The sequence below is a fragment of the Pseudophryne corroboree genome, chromosome 2, assembly GCF_028390025.1.
Source record: "Pseudophryne corroboree isolate aPseCor3 chromosome 2, aPseCor3.hap2, whole genome shotgun sequence".
NCBI classification, from domain to species: domain Eukaryota; kingdom Metazoa; phylum Chordata; class Amphibia; order Anura; family Myobatrachidae; genus Pseudophryne; species Pseudophryne corroboree.
Window position 1 is genome coordinate 203336832 of NC_086445.1, and position 20557 is coordinate 203357388.

The 20557-nt window shown below is 47.3% G+C and overlaps 1 protein-coding gene across 1 annotated transcript in view; it reads left to right on the forward strand.

The window, feature by feature from the left end:
• The window catches only part of TMEM106C (transmembrane protein 106C), a 59738-nt gene extending 40852 nt beyond the window's left edge, over positions 1–18886 (forward strand). Inside the window, exon 8 of the mRNA XM_063952233.1 lies at positions 15798–18886. Within this exon, the coding sequence (XP_063808303.1) occupies positions 15798–15912 (115 nt within the window). The 3' untranslated portion in view covers positions 15913–18886. The remainder of the gene's footprint in view (positions 1–15797) is intronic.
• Positions 18887–20557: the final 1671 nt, after the last annotated feature.

The following is a 20557-nucleotide window of genomic DNA, read 5'->3' on the forward strand; positions in this document are numbered from 1 at the left end:
ACGATGCTGTTAGCCCTGGCTTCAGCCAGGCGTGTGTCAGAATTGGCGGCTTTATCATATAAAAGCCCTTACTTAATTTTTCATTCTGACAGGGCAGAATTGAGGACTCGTCCTCAATTTCTCCCTAAGGTGGTTTCTGCCTTTCACATGAACCAACCTATTGTGGTGCCTGCGGCTACTAGGGACTTGGAGGACTCCAAGTTACTTGACGTTGTCAGGGCCCTGAAAATATGTTTCCAGGACGGCGGGAGTCAGAAAGTCTGACTCGCTGTTTATCCTGTATGCACCCAACAAGCTGGGTGCTCCTGCTTCTAAGCAGACTATTGCTCGTTGGATTTGTAGTACAATTCAGCTTGCACATTCTGTGGCAGGCCTGCCACAGCCAAAATCTGTGAAAGCCCATTCCACAAGGAAAGTGGGCTCATCTTGGGCGGCTGCCCGAGGGGTCTCGGCTTTACAACTTTGCCGAGCAGCTACTTGGTCAGGGGCAAACACGTTTGCTAAATTCTACAAACTTGATACCCTGGCTGAGGAGGACCTGGAGTTCTCTCATTCGGTGCTGCAGAGTCATCCGCACTCTCCCGCCCGTTTGGGAGCTTTGGTATAATCCCCATGGTCCTTACGGAGTCCCAGCATCCACTAGGACGTCAGAGAAAATAAGATTTTACTTACCGATAAATCTATTTCTCGTAGTCCGTAGTGGATGCTGGGCGCCCATCCCAAGTGCGGATTGTCTGCAATACTTGTACATAGTTATTGTTAACTAAATCGGGTTATTGTTGTTGTGAGCCATCTTTTCAGAGGCTCCTTCGTTTATCATACTGTTAACTGGGTTCAGATCACAAGTTGTACGGTGTGATTGATGTGGCTGGTATGAGTCTTACCCGGGATTCAATATCCTTCCTTATTATGTACGCTCGTCCGGGCACAGTATCCTAACTGAGGCTTGGAGGAGGGTCATAGGGGGAGGAGCCAGTGCACACCACCTGATCCTAAAGCTTTTATTCTTGTGCCCTGTCTCCTGCGGAGCCGCTATTCCCCATGGTCCTTACGGAGTCCCAGCATCCACTACGGACTACGAGAAATAGATTTATCGGTAAGTAAAATCTTATTTATTCCTCCATTTGATTTTCTCCTTTCATTTATATACTTAAAAAAAGTTTTGCCCCCTTTATCTACCGACTGGGCCATTGTCTCCTCAGTTTCTGCCTTTGCACGTCTGATCACTTTCTTAGCATCCTTCCGTCTGTCAAGATACACCTCTTTGTCATTATTATTTTGAGTCTGTTTGTATTTCCTAAAAGCCATCTTTTTTGCTTTCACACTGGTTGATACTTCTTTTGTGAACCACATTGGCTTCCTTTTCCTGGTGCTTTTCCTAACCCTTTTGATACAAAGGTCTGTTGCCCTTAGTATTGCACTTTTCAGTTTTCCCCATCTCTCCTGCACTCCTTCCAAGTTCCTCCAGTCCGCCAATGAATCACTTAAACATCTCCCCATTTCTCTGACGTCCTAGTGGATGCTGGGAACTCCGTAAGGACCATGGGGAATAGACGGGCTCCGCAGAAGACTGGGCACTCTAAAAGAAAGATTAGGTACTATCTGGTGTGCACTGGCTCCTCCCTCTATGCCCCTCCTCCAGACCTCAGTTAGAATCTGTGCCCGGCCAGAGCTGGGTGCTCTTAGTGGGCTCTCCTGAGCTTGCTAGAAAGAAAGTATTTGTTAGGTTTTTTATTTTCAGTGAGATCTGCTGGCAACAGACTCACTGCTACGTGGGACTTAGGGGAGAGAAGCAAACCTACCTGCTTGCAGCTAGCTTGTGCTTCTTAGGCTACTGGACACCATTAGCTCCAGAGGGTTCGAACACAGGGCCTGACCTCGATCGTCCGTTCCCGGAGCCGCGCCGCCGTCCCCCTTGCAGAGCCAGAAGACAGAAGAACAGTTGAAATCGGCGGCAGAAGACTCCTGTCATCATGAAGGTAGCGCACAGCACTGCAGCTGAGCGCCATTGCTCCCACAGCACACCACACACTCCGGTCACTGTAGGGTGCAGGGCGCTGGGGGCGGGGGGGCGCCCTGGGCAGCAATTATAATACCTTTTGGCACAAATTACACACATAATACAGTCTAGCACTGTATATGTGTGCAAACCCCCGCCATTAAGTCACACAAAACGCGGGACAGAAGCCCGCCGCTGAGGGGGCGGGGCCTTCTTCCTCAGCACACCAGCGCCATTTTTCTTCACAGCTCCGCTGGAAGCACGCTCCCCAGGCTCTCCCCTGCAGTATCCAGGTACAAGACGGGTTAAAAAGAGAGGGGGGGCACATAAATATAGGCGCAAATCGATACAAACAAGCAGCTATTGGGAAAATCACTTATTAGCAGTGTAAATCCCTGTGTTATATAGCTCTGTGGTGTGTGCTGGCATACTCTCTCTCTGTCTCCCCAAAGGGCTTTGTGGGGTCCTGTCCTCAGTCTGAGCATTCCCTGTGTGTGTGCGGTGTCGGTACGGCTGTGTCGACATGTTTGATAAGGAGGGTTACGTGGAGGCGGAGCAGGGGCAGATACATGTGGTGTCGCCCCCGACGGGGCCGACACCTGATTGGATGGATATGTGGAAGGTCTTAACCGACAGTGTCAACTCCTTACATAAAAGGTTTGATGACGCAGCAGCCTTGGGACAGCCGGGGTCTCAGCCCGCGCCTGCCCAGGCGACTCAGAAGCCGTCAGGGGCTCATAAACGCCCGCTAGCTCTGATGGTAGACACAGATGTCGACACGGAGTCTGACTCCAGTGTAGATGAGGATGAGACAAATGTACAGTCTACAAAAGCCATCCGATGCATGATTACTGCAATGAAAGATGTATTGCACATTTCTGATATTAACCCGGTTACCACCAAAAGGGGCATTATGTTTGGGGAGAAAAAGCAGCCAGTGACTTTTCCCCCATCTGATGAATTAAATGATTTGTGTGAAGAAGCGTGGAGTTCCCCTGATAAGAAACTAGTGATTTTTAAGAGGTTACTGATGGCGTACCCTTTCCCGCCAACGGATAGGTTACGTTGGGAAACATCCCCTAGGGTGGACAAGGCGCTAACACGCTTATCTAAAAGGGTGGCACTGCCGTCTCAGGATACGGCCGCCCTAAAGGATCCTGCGGATAGAAAGCAGGAAGCTATCCTGAAGTCTGTGTATACACACTCTGGTACTCTACTGAGACCTGCTATTGCTTCAGCCTGGATGTGTAGTGCTGCAGCAGCATGGACTGATACCCTGTCAGACAACATTGATTCCCTCGACAGGGATACTATTTTGCTAACCATAGAACATATAAAAGACGTCGTCTTATATATGCGGGGTGCACAGAGGGACATTTGCCTGCTGGCATCTAGAATTAATGCAATGTCCATTTCTGCCAGGAGAGTATTATGGACTCGGCAGTGGACAGGTGATGCTGATTCTAAAAAACACATGGAGGTTTTGCCTTATAAGGGTGAGGAACTATTTGGGGACGGTCTCTCGGACCTCGTATTCACAGCAACTGCTGGGAAGTCGACTTTTTTGCCTCGGGTTCCCTCACAGCCTAAGAAAGCACCGTATTATCAAATGCAGTCCTTTCGGCCTCAGAAAGGCAAGCGGGTCAGAGGAGCATCCTTTCTGGCCAGAGGCAAGGGTAGAGGAAAGAAGCTGCACCAGGCAGCCAGTTCCCAGGAACAAAAATCCTCCCCTGCTTCCACTAAGTCCACCGCATGACGTTGGGGCTCCACAGGCGGAGCCAGGTGCGGTGGGGGCGCGTCTCCGAAACTTCAGCAACCAGTGGGTTCGCTCACAAGTGGATCTATGGGCTGTACAAATTGTGTCTCAGGGATACAAGCTGGAGTTCGAGGTGACTCCCCCTCGCCGTTACCTCAAATCAGCCTTGCCAGCTGCTCCCAGGGAAAGGGAGGTAGTACTGGCGGCAATTCACAAGCTGTACCTCCAGCAGGTGATAATCAAGGTTCCCCTCCTTCAACAGGGCAGGGGTTACTATTCCACAATGTTTGTGGTACCGAAACCGGACGGTTCGGTGAGACCCATCCTGAATTTAAAATCCTTGAACACTTATATAAAGAAGTTCAAGTTCAAAATGGAATCGCTCAGGGCGGTTATTGCAAGCCTGGAAGAGGGGGATTTTATGGTGTCGCTGGACATCAAGGATGCTTACTTGCATGTCCCCATTTTCCCACCTCACCAGGAGTACCTCAGGTTTGTGGTACAGAACTGTCATTACCAATTCCAGACGTTGCCGTTTGGTCTCTCCACGGCTCCGAGAATATTTACCAAGGTAATGGCCGAAATGATGATACTCCTTCGAAGAAAGGGAGTTATAATTATCCCGTACTTGGACGATCTCCTCATAAAGGCGAGGTCCAAAGAGCAGTTGTTGGTCAGCGTAGCACTCTCTCAGGAAGTGTTGCAACAGCACGGCTGGATTCTGAATATCCCAAAGTCGCAGCTGATCCCTACGACGCGTCTGCTTTTCCTGGGAATGATTCTGGACACAGAACAGAAGAAGGTGTTTCTCCCAGAGGAGAAGGCCCAGGAATTGTCATCTCTGGTCAGGGACCTCCTGAAACCAAAACAGGTGTCGGTGCATCACTGCACGCGAGTCCTGGGAAAGATGGTGGCTTCTTACGAAGCAATTCCCTTCGGCAGGTTCCATGCAAGGATCTTTCAGTGGGATCTGTTGGACAAATGGTCCGGATCGCATCTACAGATGCATCGGTTGATCACCCTGTCCCCAAAGGCCAGGGTGTCTCTGCTGTGGTGGCTGCAGAGTGCTCATCTTCTCGAGGGACGCAGGTTCGGCATACAGGACTGGATCCTGGTGACCACGGATGCAAGCCTCCGAGGATGGGGGGGCAGTCACTCAGGGAAGAAACTTCCAAGGACCGTGGTCAAGTCTTGGAGACTTCTCTACACATAAATATATTGGAACTAAGGGCCATCTACAACGCCCTGAGTCAAGCAGAGCCCCTGCTTCAAAACCAATCTGTACTGATTCAGTCAGACAACATCACGGCGGTCGCCCATGTAAACAGCCAGGGCGGCACAAGAAGCAGGATGGCAATGGCAGAAGCCACAAGGATTCTTCGATGGGCGGAGAATCACGTGCTAGCACTGTCAGCAGTGTTCATTCCGGGAGTGGACAACTGGGAAGCAGACTTCCTCAGCAGGCACGACCTCCACCCGGGAGAGTGGGGACTTCATCCAGAAGTCTTCACACAGATTGTAAACCGTTGGTAACTGCCACAGGTGGACATGATGGCGTCCCGCCTCAACAAAAAGCTAAAAAAATATTGCGCCAGGTCTCGGGACCCTCAGGCGATAGCTGTGGACGCACTAGTGACACCGTGGGTGTACCAGTCGGTTTATGTGTTCCCTCCTCTTCCTCTCATACCCAAGGTACTGAGGATAGTAAGAAAGAGAGGAGTAAGAACTATACTCATCGTTCCGGATTGGCCAAGAAGAACTTGGTACCCAGAACTACAAGAAATGATCTCAGAGGACCCATGGCCTCTGCCTCTCAGACAGGACCTGTTACAGCAGGGGCCCTGTCTGTTCCAAGACTTACCGCGGCTGCGTTTGACGGCATGGCGGTTGAACGCCGGATCCTAGCGGAAAAGGGCATTCCGGATGAAGTTATTCCTACGCTGATAAAGGCTAGGAAAGACGTGACCGCAAAACATTATCACCGTATATGGCGAAAATATGTTGCTTGGTGTGAGGCCAGGAAGGCCCCTACAGAGGAATTCCAGCTGGGTCGATTCCTGCACTTCCTACAGTCAGGAGTGACTATGGGCCTAAAATTAGGATCCATAAAGGTCCAGATTTCGGCCCTATCTATTTTCTTTCAAAAAGAACTGGCTTCACTGCCTGAAGTTCAGACGTTTGTTAAGGGAGTGCTGCATATTCAGCCCCCTTTTGTGGCACCTTGGGATCTTAACGTTGTGATGGATTTCCTGAAATCACACTGGTTTGAGCCACTTAAGACCGTGGAGCTAAAGTATCTCACTTGGAAGGTGGTCATGCTGTTGGCCTTGGCTTCAGCTATTCATGTGTTAGAATTGGCGGCTTTGTCATGTAAAAGCCCGTATCTGATCTTCCATATAGACAGGGCAGAATTGAGGACTCGTCCCCAATTTCTCCCAAAGGTGGTATCAGCGTTTCATTTGAACCAACCTATTGTGGTGCCTGCGGCTACTCGGGACTTGGAGGCTTCCAAGTTGCTGGACGTAGTCAGGGCTTTGAAAATCTATGTAGCCAGGACGGCTGGAGTCAGGAAAACTGACTCGCTGTTTATCCTGCATGCACCCAACAAACTGGGTGCTCCGGCTTCAAAGCAAACTATTGCGTGCTGGATCTGTAACACGATTCAGCAAGCTCATTCTGCGGCAGGGTTACCGCATCCTAAATCGGTAAAAGCCCATTCCACAAGGAAGGTGGGCTCTTCTTGGGCGGCTGCCCGAGGGGTCTCGGCTTTACAGCTTTGCCGAGCTGCTACTTGGTCGGGTTCAAACACATTTGCTAAGTTCTACAAGTTTGATACCCTGGCTGAGGAGGACTTTGCCTTTGCTCATTCGGTGCTGCAGAGTCATCTGCACTCTCCCGCCCGTTTGGGAACTTTGGTATAATCCCCATGGTCCTTACGGAGTTCCCAGCATCCACTAGGACGTCGGAGAAAATAAGAATTTACTCACCGGTAATTCTATTTCTCGTAGTCCGTAGTGGATGCTGGGCGCCCGTCCCAAGTGCGAACTCTCTGCAATACATGTATATAGTTATTGCTTAACTAAAGGGTTATTGTTATGAGCCATCTGTTACTGAGGCTCAGTTGTTGTTCATACTGTTAACTGGGTATGGTTATCACAAGTTGTACAGTGTGATTGGTGTGGCTGGTATGAGTCTTACCCTGGATTCCAAATCCTTTCCTTGTTGTGTCTGCTCTTCCGGGCACAGTTTCCTTAACTGAGGTCTGGAGGAGGGGCATAGAGGGAGGAGCCAGTGCACACCAGATAGTACCTAATCTTTCTTTTAGAGTGCCCAGTCTCCTGCGGAGCCCGTCTATTCCCCATGGTCCTTACGGAGTTCCCAGCATCCACTACGGACTACGAGAAATAGAATTACCGGTGAGTAAGTTTTTATTTTTTGCAAAGTCAGCATTTCTAAAATCCAACACCTTTGTTTTTGTGTGACAGGAGTTGGATCCTGTCTTTATACTAAACCATACTGCTTGATGATCCCAGGTGCTCACCCACATATATGTCTGATATCCTGTCACCATTTGTAAGAATCAAATCTAATATTGAGTCTTTGCGAGTGGGCTCCCTCACCAATTGCTTGAGAGATGCTCCATGTAAGGAATTTAGAAATTTGCCACTTGTAGCTGAACTTGCAAAGGACCCCTCCCAATTTACATCAGGTAAATTAAAGTCTCCCATGATTATAACTTCTCCCTTTAAAGCCATTTTAGAGATGTCCAACAATAGGTTCCTGTCCAAATCCTGCCCCTGGCCTGGTGGTCTATAGATCACCCCAATGCGAATAATGTCCTTCTCCCCAGTTTCCGTGGTGACCCAAAGGGCCTCAGTTTTGTCCTCAACATTTTGTATTAAAGTAGCATTTATGCTTTTTTTCACATACATTGCTACCCCTCCTCCTATTCTTCCCATTCTATCCTTCCTAAATAAATTGTATCCTGGTGTAGCTATGTCCCAGTCATGATTCTCATTGCACCATGACTCAGTAATTGCGACATCATCATGACAATGCTGAAGACGGGCCACAGAAATCCACAGTATACCGTCACCAAAACCTCTGAAGAGCACACTTGCCCCAGCAGCTTTCAGAACCAGCCGCCCGACTACTGAAGAGACCCAATCACAGGATTCAGCAGAAGGCAGGCTTGAAGACAGACCTGCAGTAGGAGCAACAGCTACACTGAGAGCAGAGTCTCCCTCAAGATCCAATCACAGACTTCACCATCAGGTAAGTTAGGACTCCTGCCTGACACAGAGGAACCCCAAATTCACACTGGAGGAGCAAAGGGATGTACTGCACTCTTGCAGAAATTTTCTGCCACAGACCACCAGGGACACCGGAGATAGAGCAGGATATTAGCAGGAGCTCTGGCAGGAAGCTGCCTACACCATGCTGTGTCAAGCCACCGATTTCCTTCAGTGTTTACTCTATTTCAGACATTGGGCCTGATTCAGTGGTGGATGAAAATGCAATGCTGCATGCAAGCAGCATTGTATTGTCATCCAATCTCCAGGAGGGGACATGCAAGAGATGCCTCCTGCATGTAGCTGCATTCCCAGCACTGCGACCGACTTTGAAAGCTGGGATCCAACATTGCGACCATCAGTCACGATGTTCCACTCAAAAGGACTGATGAGTAAGCTCCAGCTTTCTCAGCAGACCGACGGAAGCGGGGGCTGCGAGGCCAGGAAGTCTGTGTGATGGCACCCAGACCTCTGGCTTTCCCCAGATAACAGGGCAACATGCCACCGTTTCTGGGAACGCTTTCCAGGAACGCCCCCACACCACCTCCCCAAATGCCTCTGACTTTCAATCAGGCAGAGATTTGGAGGAACTGCATGAGGTATCGCAGGACCCATTTTGCAGATGCAGTCCCCAAAACATAGGAGATGTGCCTTAAATGACAGATTAACGTACATCACTAAATTAGGCCTTCAGAAAGATGGGAGATGTGGTGATTTCTAGGCAGTAACTCTTCAGATAAGCCCAACAACCTATATCGCTGGTGAAAATGTTTTCTAACGTTACACTGTTCATTTGTTACACACAAAAATCTGAATTCATTAAGAAATCCCCAACATATTGCCAGTCTCAAAAGATGATCCCTCTCTTCACACATGAAGGATTAGTCAACATTAAAATCATATTTAATTTGCATAGAAAATGCACTTCATGTAAATAAGAAGTTACTTATTAATTGTCCTGCTCTATCATGAAAACTTAGAGTAAAGTAAATAACAGCAAGGCCGTCCTGTGATTCCATTCCTGGAAGTTGGTGTACAGACCCACGTTCTTATGGCTGACCATGTTACTATAGCCTACAGCTTGTCAGTACATCTTTGTTCAGAACAGCAGTAGGGCAATTGGAAATATGGTTATACATGAAAGTGAATACTAGAGAATGCCTTTGTAGCAGACCTCTGCCTGCAAACAGATACGCGTTACGTTTTGGGTTGAGATGGAGTTAAAATAATACTTGCCTTGCTGGTGGCATTCATCAGTCATCGAGTTCCCTGTTGGCTGTAGTAGTTCATGTTATTGAGAATTTTACCGTCATTGGGTGTCAAGTATACTTTTTTAATATTAACAGCCACAGGTTCATATTGTCTCAATAGCCCATCATTTTCATTTAGTACATATATTTTTATATTTTATTTTATTGGAAAGAAAAAAAAAAACAACAAAAGACTGATCGTGGTTTACAGAATTACTGCCATTCAATAGCTTTTTTTCCCCCAAGGCTATTAGCTAGAGCTAATTAACCCTCCACTAGGCGCACCTCTGGGACTCCCGGGTTTAGGCGCAGTACGCCTGACAGGCGCCTTTTAGAAAATCGTCATTAGCACCTAATTAACTCAATTCTAACGCTCTTAAAGTGATCAATGACTTTCATTAGGACGTACAAAGAGAATTTTCGAAATCTGATGCAAAAAAACTGATTTTTCTCTATCGTCCTAGTGGATGCTGGGGTTCCTGAAAGGACCATGGGGAATAGCGGCTCCGCAGGAGACAGGGCACAAAAAGTAAAGCTTTTCCAGATCAGGTGGTGTGCACTGGCTCCTCCCCCTATGACCCTCCTCCAGACTCCAGTTAGATTTTTGTGCCCGGCCGAGAAGGGTGCAATCTAGGTGGCTCTCCTAAAGAGCTGCTTAGAAAAAGTTTAGCTTAGGTTTTTTATTTTACAGTGAGTCCTGCTGGCAACAGGATCACTGCAACGAGGGACTGAGGGGAGAAGAAGTGAACTCACCTGCGTGCAGGATGGATTGGCTTCTTGGCTACTGGACATCAGCTCCAGAGGGACGATCACAGGTACAGCCTGGATGGTCACCGGAGCCGCGCCGCCGGCCCCCTTGCAGATGCTGAAGTCAGAAGAGGTCCAGAATCGGCGGCTGAAGACTCCTGCAGTCTTCTAAAGGTAGCGCACAGCACTGCAGCTGTGCGCCATTTTCCTCTCAGCACACTTCACACGCAGTCACTGAGGGTGCAGGGCGCTGGGGGGGGGCGCCCTGGGAGGCAAATGTAACCTATATAAAGGCTAAAAATACCTCACATATAGCCCCCAGAGGCTATATGGAGATATTTAACCCCTGCCTGGATTCACTAAATAGCGGGAGACGAGCCCGCCGGAAAAGGGGCGGGGCCTATCTCCTCAGCACACGGCGCCATTTCCTCTCACAGCTCCGCTGGTCAGGACGGCTCCCAGGTCTCTCCCCTGCACTGCACTACAGAAACAGGGTAAAACAGAGAGGGGGGGCAAATTTATGGCGATATTTTGATATATATAAAGCAGCTATAAGGGAGCACTTATTATAAGGCTATCCCTGTTATATATAGCGCTTTTGGTGTGTGCTGGCAAACTCTCCCTCTGTCTCCCCAAAGGGCTAGTGGGTCCTGTCTTCGTTAGGAGCATTCCCTGTGTGTCTGCTGTGTGTCGGTACGTGTGTGTCGACATGTATGAGGACGATATTGGTGTGGAGGCGGAGCAATTGCCAAATATGAGGATGTCACCCCCTAGGGAGTCGACACCAGAATGGATGCCTTTATTTATGGAACTACGGGATAGTGTCAACACGCTAAAGCAGTCGTTTGACGACATGAGACGGCCGGACAATCAATTAGTGCCTGTCCAGGCGACTCAAACACCGTCAGGGGCTGTGAAACGCCCTTTGCCTCAGTCGGTCGACACAGACCCAGACACAGGCACTGACTCCAGTGGTGACGGTGACGAATCAACCGTATTTTCCAGTAGGGCCACACGTTATATGATTTTGGCAATGAAGGAGGCGTTACATTTAGCTGATACTACAGGTACCACTAAACAGGGTATTATGTGGGGTGTGAAAAAACTACCTATAGTTTTTCCTGAATCAGAAGAATTAAATGACGTGTGTAATGAAGCGTGGGTTGCCCCTGATAAAAAGCTGATAATTTCAAAGAAATTATTGGCATTATACCCTTTCCCGCCAGAGGTTAGGGAGCGCTGGGAAACACCTCCTAGGGTGGACAAGGCGCTAACACGCTTATCTAAACAAGTGGCGTTACCCTCTCCTGAGACGGCCGCACTTAAAGATCCATCAGATAGGAGGATGGAAAATATCCAAAAAAGTATATACACACATGCAGGTGTTATACTACGACCAGCTATAGCGACTGCCTGGATGTGCAGTGCTGGGGTAGTTTGGTCAGAGTCCCTGATTGAAAATATTGATACCCTGGACAGGGACAATATTTTACTGTCGTTAGAACAAATAAAGGATGCATTTCTTTATATGCGTGATGCACAGAGGGATATCTGCACACTGGCATCACGGGTAAGTGCTATGTCCATTTCGGCCAGAAGAGCTTTATGGACGCGACAGTGGACAGGCGATGCGGATTCAAAACGACATATGGAAGTTTTGCCGTATAAAGGGGAGGAGTTATTTGGAGTCGGTCTATCAGATTTGGTGGCCACGGCTACAGCCGGGAAATCCACCTTTCTACCTCAAGTCACTCCCCAACAGAAAAAGGCACCGACTTTTCAACCGCAGCCCTTTCGTTCCTTTAAAAATAAGAGAGCAAAGGGCTATTCATATCTGCCACGAGGCAGAGGTCGAGGGAAGAGACAGCAACAGGCAGCTCCTTCCCAGGAACAGAAGCCTTCCCCGGCTTCTACAAAAGCCTCAGCATGACGCTGGGGCTTCTCAAGCGGACTCGGGGACGGTGGGTGGTCGTCTCAAAAATTACAGCGCGCAGTGGGCTCACTCGCAGGTAGATCCCTGGATCCTGCAGATAATATCTCAGGGGTACAGGTTGGAATTAGAGACAGATCCACCTCGCCGTTTCCTGAAGTCTGCTTTACCAACGTCCCCCTCCGAAAGGGAGACGGTTTTGGAAGCCATTCACAAGCTGTACTCTCAGCAGGTGATAGTCAAGGTACCCTCTTCTACAACAAGGGAAGGGGTATTATTCCACTCTTTTTGTGGTACCGAAGCCGGATGGCTCGGTAAGGCCTATTCTAAATCTGAAGTCCTTGAACCTGTACATAAAGAAGTTCAAGTTCAAGATGGAGTCACTCAGAGCAGTGATAGCGAACCTGGAAGAGGGGGACTTTATGGTATCCTTGGACATCAAGGATGCGTATCTCCACGTTCCAATTTACCCCTCACACCAGGGGTACCTCAGGTTCGTTGTACAAAACTGTCACTATCAGTTTCAGACGCTGCCGTTCGGATTGTCCACGGCACCTCGGGTCTTTACAAAGGTAATGGCCGAGATGATGATTCTTCTTCGAAGAAAAGGCATATTAATTATCCCATACTTGGACGATCTCCTAATAAGGGCAAGGTCCAGAGAACAGCTAGAGATGGGATTAGCACTGTCGCAAGAAGTGCTAAAACAGCACGGGTGGATTCTGAATATTCCAAAATCCCAGTTAATGCCGACAACTCGTCTGCTGTTCCTAGGGATGATTCTGGACAAGAATTTTCCAAAGGGATCTGTTGGACAAATGGTCAGGGTCGCATCTTCAGATGCACCTGCGGATAACCCTGTCTCCAAGGACAAGGGTGTCTCTTCTGTGGTGGTTGCAGAGTGCTCATCTATTGGAGGGCTGCAGATTCGGCATACAGGATTGGATCCTGGTGACCACGGACGCCAGCCTGAGAGGCTGGGGAGCAGTCACACAAGGAAGAAACTTCCAGGGAGTATGGACGAGCCTGGAAACGTCTCTTCACATAAACATTCTGGAACTAAGAGCAATATACAATGCTCTAAGCCAGGCAGAACCTCTGCTTCAGGGAAAACCGGTGTTGATCCAGTCGGACAACATCACGGCAGTCGCCCATGTGAACAGACAGGGCGGCACAAGAAGCAGGAGTGCAATGGCAGAAGCTGCAAGGATTCTTCGCTGGGCAGAGAATCATGTGATAGCACTGTCAGCAGTGTTCATCCCGGGAGTGGACAACTGGGAAGCAGACTTCCTCAGCAGACACGATCTTCACCCGGGAGAGTGGGGACTTCATCCAGAAGTCTTCCACTTGCTGGTAACCCGTTGGGAAAGACCAATGGTGGACATGATGGCGTCTCGCCTCAACAAAAAACTGGACAGGTATTGCGCCAGGTCAAGAGATCCGCAGGCAATAGCTGTGGACGCGCTGGTAACGCCTTGGGTGTACCAGTCGGTGTATGTGTTTCCTCCTCTGCCTCTCATACCAAAAGTATTGAGAATTATACGGCAAAGAGGCGTAAGGACGATACTAGTGGTTCCGGATTGGCCAAGAAGGACTTGGTACCCGGAACTTCAAGAGATGATCACGGAAGATCCGTGGCCTCTACCTCTAAGGAGGGACTTGCTTCAGCAGGGTCCCTGTCTGTTTCAAGACTTACCGCGGCTGCGTTTGACGGCATGGCGGTTGAACGCCGGATCCTAAAGGAAAAAGGCATGCCGGAAGAAGTCATTCCTACTTTGATTAAAGCAAGGAAGGAAGTAACCGTGCAACATTATCACCGAATTTGGCGAAAATATGTTGCGTGGTGCGAAGATCGGAGTGCTCCGACGGAGGAATTTCAACTGGGTCGATTCCTACATTTCCTGCAATCAGGATTGTCTATGGGTCTCAAATTGGGATCTATTAAGGTTCAAATTTCGGCCCTGTCGATTTTCTTTCAAAAAGAATTGGCTTCAGTCCCTGAAGTCCAGACCTTTGTTAAGGGAGTGCTACATATACAGCCTCCTGTGGTGCCTCCAGTGGCACCGTGGGATCTCAATGTGGTTTTGGACTTTCTAAAATCTCATTGGTTTGAACCACTAAAGAAGGTGGATTTGAAATATCTCACATGGAAAGTGACCATGCTTCTAGCCCTGGCTTCGGCCAGGAGAGTGTCAGAATTGGCAGCTTTATCTTACAAAAGCCCATATCTGATTTTCCATTCGGACAGGGCAGAACTGCGGACTCGTCCGCATTTTCTCCCTAAGGTGGTGTCAGCATTTCATCTGAACCAGCCTATTGTAGTGCCTGCGGCTACAAGTGACTTGGAGGACTCCAAGTTACTGGACGTTGTCAGAGCATTAAAAATATATATTGCAAGGACAGCTGGAGTCAGAAAATCTGACTCGTTGTTTATATTGTATGCACCCAACAAGATGGGTGCTCCTGCGTCTAAGCAGACGATTGCTCGTTGGATCTGTAGCACAATCCAACTTGCACATTCTGTGGCAGGCCTGCCACAGCCTAAATCTGTAAAGGCCCACTCCACAAGGAAGGTGGGCTCATCTTGGGCGGCTGCCCGAGGGGTCTCGGCATTACAACTTTGCCGAGCAGCTACGTGGTCAGGGGAGAACACGTTTGTAAAATTTTACAAATTTGATACTCTGGCTAAGGAGGACCTGGAGTTCTCTCATTCGGTGCTGCAGAGTCATCCGCACTCTCCCGCCCGTTTGGGAGCTTTGGTATAATCCCCATGGTCCTTTCAGGAACCCCAGCATCCACTAGGACGATAGAGAAAATAAGATTTTACTTACCGATAAATCTATTTCTCGGAGCCCGTAGTGGATGCTGGGCGCCCATCCCAAGTGCGGATTATCTGCAATAATTGTACATAGTTATTGTTAACTAATTCGGGTTATTGTTGAAGGAAGCCATCTTTCAGAGGCTCCGCTGTTATCATACTGTTAACTGGGTTTAGATCACAAGTTGTACGGTGTGATTGGTGTGGCTGGTATGAGTCTTACCCGGGATTCAAAATCCTCCCTTATTGTGTACGCTCGTCCGGGCACAGTACCTAACTGGAGTCTGGAGGAGGGTCATAGGGGGAGGAGCCAGTGCACACCACCTGATCTGGAAAAGCTTTACTTTTTGTGCCCTGTCTCCTGCGGAGCCGCTATTCCCCATGGTCCTTTCAGGAACCCCAGCATCCACTACGGACTCCGAGAAATAGATTTATCGGTAAGTAAAATCTTATTATTAACCTTAGAGTAAGTAAAACAAAAAACACTGAAATGTAAAGGCACAGTGTGCCTGAGAGGCCACCCTGGACAAACCTACATATTTCCACAAAATATCCACAACCTTTGTAATTTTCATTCACAAAATGAGCAAAATAAACAATTAATAGATGAAAATAAAAGGAAATATGAACTTTCAAAAGTCGGAGGAGTTTGGGCCCAATGGGCCTGGGAGGCCAGGAGGGTCACTACTGCACTCTACGCAGGTGGCGGGAAAACTGACTAGGGGGGTTTCGAACAGAACCTCCGAACCTAGAGATAGGAAGGTACTAGGAGGGACAGGCCCCTGCGCCCCCTTGGGGCGGAAAGGGGAGCGAGAACAGCTTTGTGGCGCCTGTCAGGCCTGACTGAGGGTTAAGTCTTTCTCTATTAGATACACACATGTGCAGGACAATTAGGCAGGTGTTTTCATCTTTAATACATATGATTTTATTTTTATTTGGTATATTATGAAGTGTGTTTAGTTGGCCTTCAAATTGGTAGCTAACTTTTCCTCCTTCCTCATACAGAACGTCAGTGAAGTTTTCCTACATCGGACACACGTCGCAGAGCTCCTTGGAAACCTACCAATATATTGATTGTGGAGCCAATTCAACTTTACTTACTGACCATCATGCTCTGTAAAGGAAACGCAGAGCAACGCACAGTAAAAAGCAGCACGGTCACCTTTTACTTTTCACTGTGATTCCTCCATAGACCCCATTAAACTAATACCACTGCAGGGGCTTGCAGCACGTGTTTACATTAACGAGTGCTGGGTTCTACACCAACGCTTTCTTTTTAATCGAGCAGTGTTTGTGTAATCACAATAACTTAACTAATTTATTTTAAAGTAGTTCTGGGAAACAGTATTGCAGTTTTCTAATCCGCATTATTTTGTATTGCACTGGTGGACCTCTTTTTCTGTACTTCGTTTTTATTGATTGAATACATTGGCCTTTACTTGCCAGGGGACTTTTTACAATTTTAAACCCTGTTTACATTTGAACCTTTAAGTACATAAATTCAATTAAATTAAATTCCGTTAAATTTAGGTACTTAAATCTTAGGCACATAAACTGCTAAAATACATGTGCACCAGACAAAGCTATCTGTAAACTTGGTGGCAAATATTTGTTCTCATTGATCTGGCGAGAAGATTTTTTTTTCTTTAATGTTGAGTAGTTGAGGACCCTATAACATACAATGATAGAAAACAAGCTGATAGCAATTCTGGAATAATTGTTGGCCTTACAGTTGATATATTTAAGGCACTGTAACTAAAATGCTTCATTGTCTTAATTGTGTTTAGTACAGGGGATTATATATGCTATACATAGCTTTTATTTCTTAGTATGGGTTGGCTACAATTTCAAAGGGTTGAAGCTGGTCACTCCCCAGTTATAATGAAACCCAGAGCCCTGCCCAGCCTGTGCTCCTAAATTGTTATATGAAATGTATGGCGCAGACAAACAAAAAAACAGAAGCTAGAAACCTGAATGCAATTTTTGTAAGACCTTTGTAAAAGCTGTGGAAGTTCTGAAACTGAGGTGTACATGTATAAATATACATGCTGTGGTCGTTATCGGAGCAGACCCGCTTCACCTCTGGATCGTGGTGATGTGGGTTCTGATATCGGCAGTATATATGAAGCACACAATTGCTGAAGAGGGAGAGTGTTAAAGTACCTGTGTGTGCACTCTCCTTCTTTCGACTGCTACTGCTGCCACTGACCGGTGATGCGTACATTCTGCACATGTGCCAGTCAGAAATCCCCCAGAGGCACGTGCAGCTGTTAAAGTCGATAGCTGCATTTGTCTGACCACTGACCATTCTTTCATTGCCCGGCACATCGGCACACTATCTTGTAGATAGCAGCGCTGATAATGATGTGGGCACTTGCCGGTAATCACAGCTCTCTTACATGTGGGAGAAGCGGTATAAATGCCCATGACATGCGCTGATACCACGTACCAAATAAACTTACATCTACCCCGATTTCGTTATGCATCTTTAATATCTATGTTGGGCAAACATAAAAAGGGAGAATTAGACACAAATATGAGACTTGGTGTGCTTTTAGAGTTCCCTTTGAGTCATCAATTTAGCAACTGGCCCAAGGGATGGTGATGCGTACTTTTCCCTCCACCCGTAAACTACAACTCCCAGCATGGTCTAACAGCTGCTGACAGCTGCAGTTTAGTAAATGCTCAGGAGCTGCAGACTGGTCACCTTAGTCCCCACTATTAGGTTCTTGATAAAGTCTTAAACATGATTCTTAACGATAATGTGTAAAGTTATGTCGACACCATTAGAATTCTGTAAGTTACCCTTCAGTGGGGTCTGCCTTACAGAACTAGCATATTAATATCCACATATTCACTTTCAATGTATTGATCGTCGACAAAACGTATGTACCCCATTGATTAACCCTGTGTTACTCTGAGACCATCTTTACCTCTCTCTACAGATGCATTTTTGTCAGGCTAAATGAACATATATCATTTCAAGTTCAATGTCTTAGGTGATTTATGTCGGCACAATCAGATGTCGACTGCACACACACCGCTCCATAGAAGTTCTGTGGCTGCATTCACCAACATACTGTTGGATTTCAGTTGCATCAATATGTTTTATGCTCCAGCTCACTGAGACTGGCTGGAATAGGCTGCCTATGAGGCCAGCAGAGGAAATGCTAAAGAAATGCCTGTGGCTTATAACCTGGGTGTGGGAGAGAGAATTGTCCTGTCACTATACACTGTAGAAGGCCATTAATAAGTGTGTGTGTGTGTGGGGGGGCTCATATATATCCTAATACATGCAAACATGTTTGTATACCATTGGCTAAGGTAGGCTAACCATACTAGCCCTTAAAACTGGGACACTCCTGAATTACACAGGTTCTGTGGCTGATTAAAATCAGGTGACATGCAGGCTTGAAGTCAGCCAGCCACAGAACCTGTATAATTCATGAGTGTTACAGTTTAAAAGGCTAGTATGGTCAGCCTAGCTGAGGCCTCTGGTTGCTGTGTCAGTACATTTATGCTGTTGTGACTTATGGACTAAAAAAATAGCACTTTGCGCACTTAGCACAAGCCTAATAATTTAACTTGTTTTCCCCTCAGATTGTACTGTAAGTGTTACAAGAGCCAGGGGAAATGTGTTTTTTATTTCTTTAATGAAAATAAAGCACATTGCAACCTTTGTCACAAACTAAGACGGATTTATGTATGTTTGATTTTACAACACGTTTTGCATCACTGACAGGGCATCGCCAACCCTATGTTTTTATTTCTCTTTTGTTGTATAACTCTAAAGTTAGTTTATTTGGAGTTTGTTGTCTAATAAATCTAGTCCTTAATGTAACAGTGAATGTGACATTTACAGTTCAAGAGTTTTCTTTTTGTCTGTTAGTTTTACATAATTGTATGTTAGATACAACGCTGAAGCATTTTAAGTTAGAACAGACGCTTCATATTACTGTTATGCCACTGTTCTTCATGTCCTATGCATACATAACTTTACTTTGTCATTCTTAATTACATTTAATGCTCACATTAACAGTTTAGGTTGTATATATTTTTGTTTTTGCCATGTTAATAAAATAGTTTAACGTTTTGATCTTTTTGTTATTTGTTCAAACCTATTTTAATGTTTCATTTAGAAATTGTTTTAGTAAATGAAATGTTTCATTCATTTTGTGTAATGTATGCTTACTAGTATCCTTTGATACAACCACTGGTATAAAGCGGCAAAAGAAATGTATACGTGGTTAAAAAAAGTGGATGTGTTCAGGATCCCGACAGTCAGAATACTGACAGCAGAATCCCAATGGTAAGTACAGAGGTGTTGGACTGAGGGGGTGGGGGAGGTTAGGATTAGAAGACTGCAACCTTAGTTTGATACAGCAGATATAGATTGTATGAATGAGAAAAAAATATTTTAATCACAAGGTAATTTACTAATTGCACAAACATACAAAAAGCAGGGGTGTAGTATGGTATGCCGGCGGCCGGGCTCCCGGCGACCAGCATACCGGCGCCGGGAGCCTGACCGCTGGCATACTGACAGCGTGGCGAGCGCAAATGAGCCCCTTGTAGGCTCGCTGCGGGCACGGTGGCGCGCTACGCTAGGGAGAATATCTGTCGGTATGCCGGGTGTTGGGATTCCGGCGCCGGTATACTGTGCGCCGGGATCTCGACATTCGGCAACCTAAAGACCACCCAAAAAGCAGCATCACATAGATAATAGCAGTAAAAAAGTCACATGCAGTACCAAGAAATACCACATACCAAGAAATTTTTAAAATATCTTTTCTCTGACGTCCTAGTGGATGCTGGGGACTCCGTAAGGACCATGGGGAATAGACGGCTCCGCAGGAGACTGGGCACATCTAAAGAAAGATTTAGGACTATCTGGTGTGCACTGGCTCCTCCCCCTATGACCCTCCTCCAAGCCTCAGTTAGATTTCTGTGCCCGGCTGAGCTGGATGCACACTAGGGGCTCTCCTGAGCTCCTAGGAAGAAAGTGTTTGTTAGGTTTTTTTATTTTCAGTGAGACCTGCTGGCAACAGGCTCACTGCATCGAGGGACTAAGGGGAGAAGAAGCGAACCTACCTAAGTGGTGGTAGCTTGGGCTTCTTAGGCTACTGGACACCATTAGCTCCAGAGGGATCGAACACAGGACCCGACCTCGTCGTCCGGAGCCGCGCCGCCGTCCCCCTTACAAAGCAAGAAGGTGGTCCGGAAAATCGGCGGCTGAAGACTTCGGTCTTCTCCAAGGTAGCGCACAGCACTGCAGCTGTGCGCCATTGCTCCTCATGCACACCTCACACTCCGGTCACTGATGGGTGCAGGGCGCTGGGGGGGGGGCGCCCTGAGCAGCAATACTGACACCTTGGCTGGCAAACTTGCACCATATATAGCCCCAGAGGCTATATAGGTGCTTTTTAACCCCTGCCAGAATCCATAAAAATGCGGGAGAAAGTCTGCAAAAAAGGGGCGGAGCTATCTCCTTCAGCACACTGGCGCCATTTTTCCCTCACTGCTCCGTTGGAGGGAAGCTCCCTGGCTCTCCCCTGCAGTCAATACACTACAGAAAGGGTTAAAAAGAGGGGGGGGGGGCACAATTTAGGCGCAGTATACAATATATATAGGCAGCTATAAGGGAAAACACTCTTTATATGTGATATCCCTGTGATATATAGCGCCCTGGTGTGTGCTGGCATACTCTCCCTCTGTCTCCCCAAAGGGCTTTGTGGGGTCCTGTCCTCTGTCAGAGCATTCCCTGT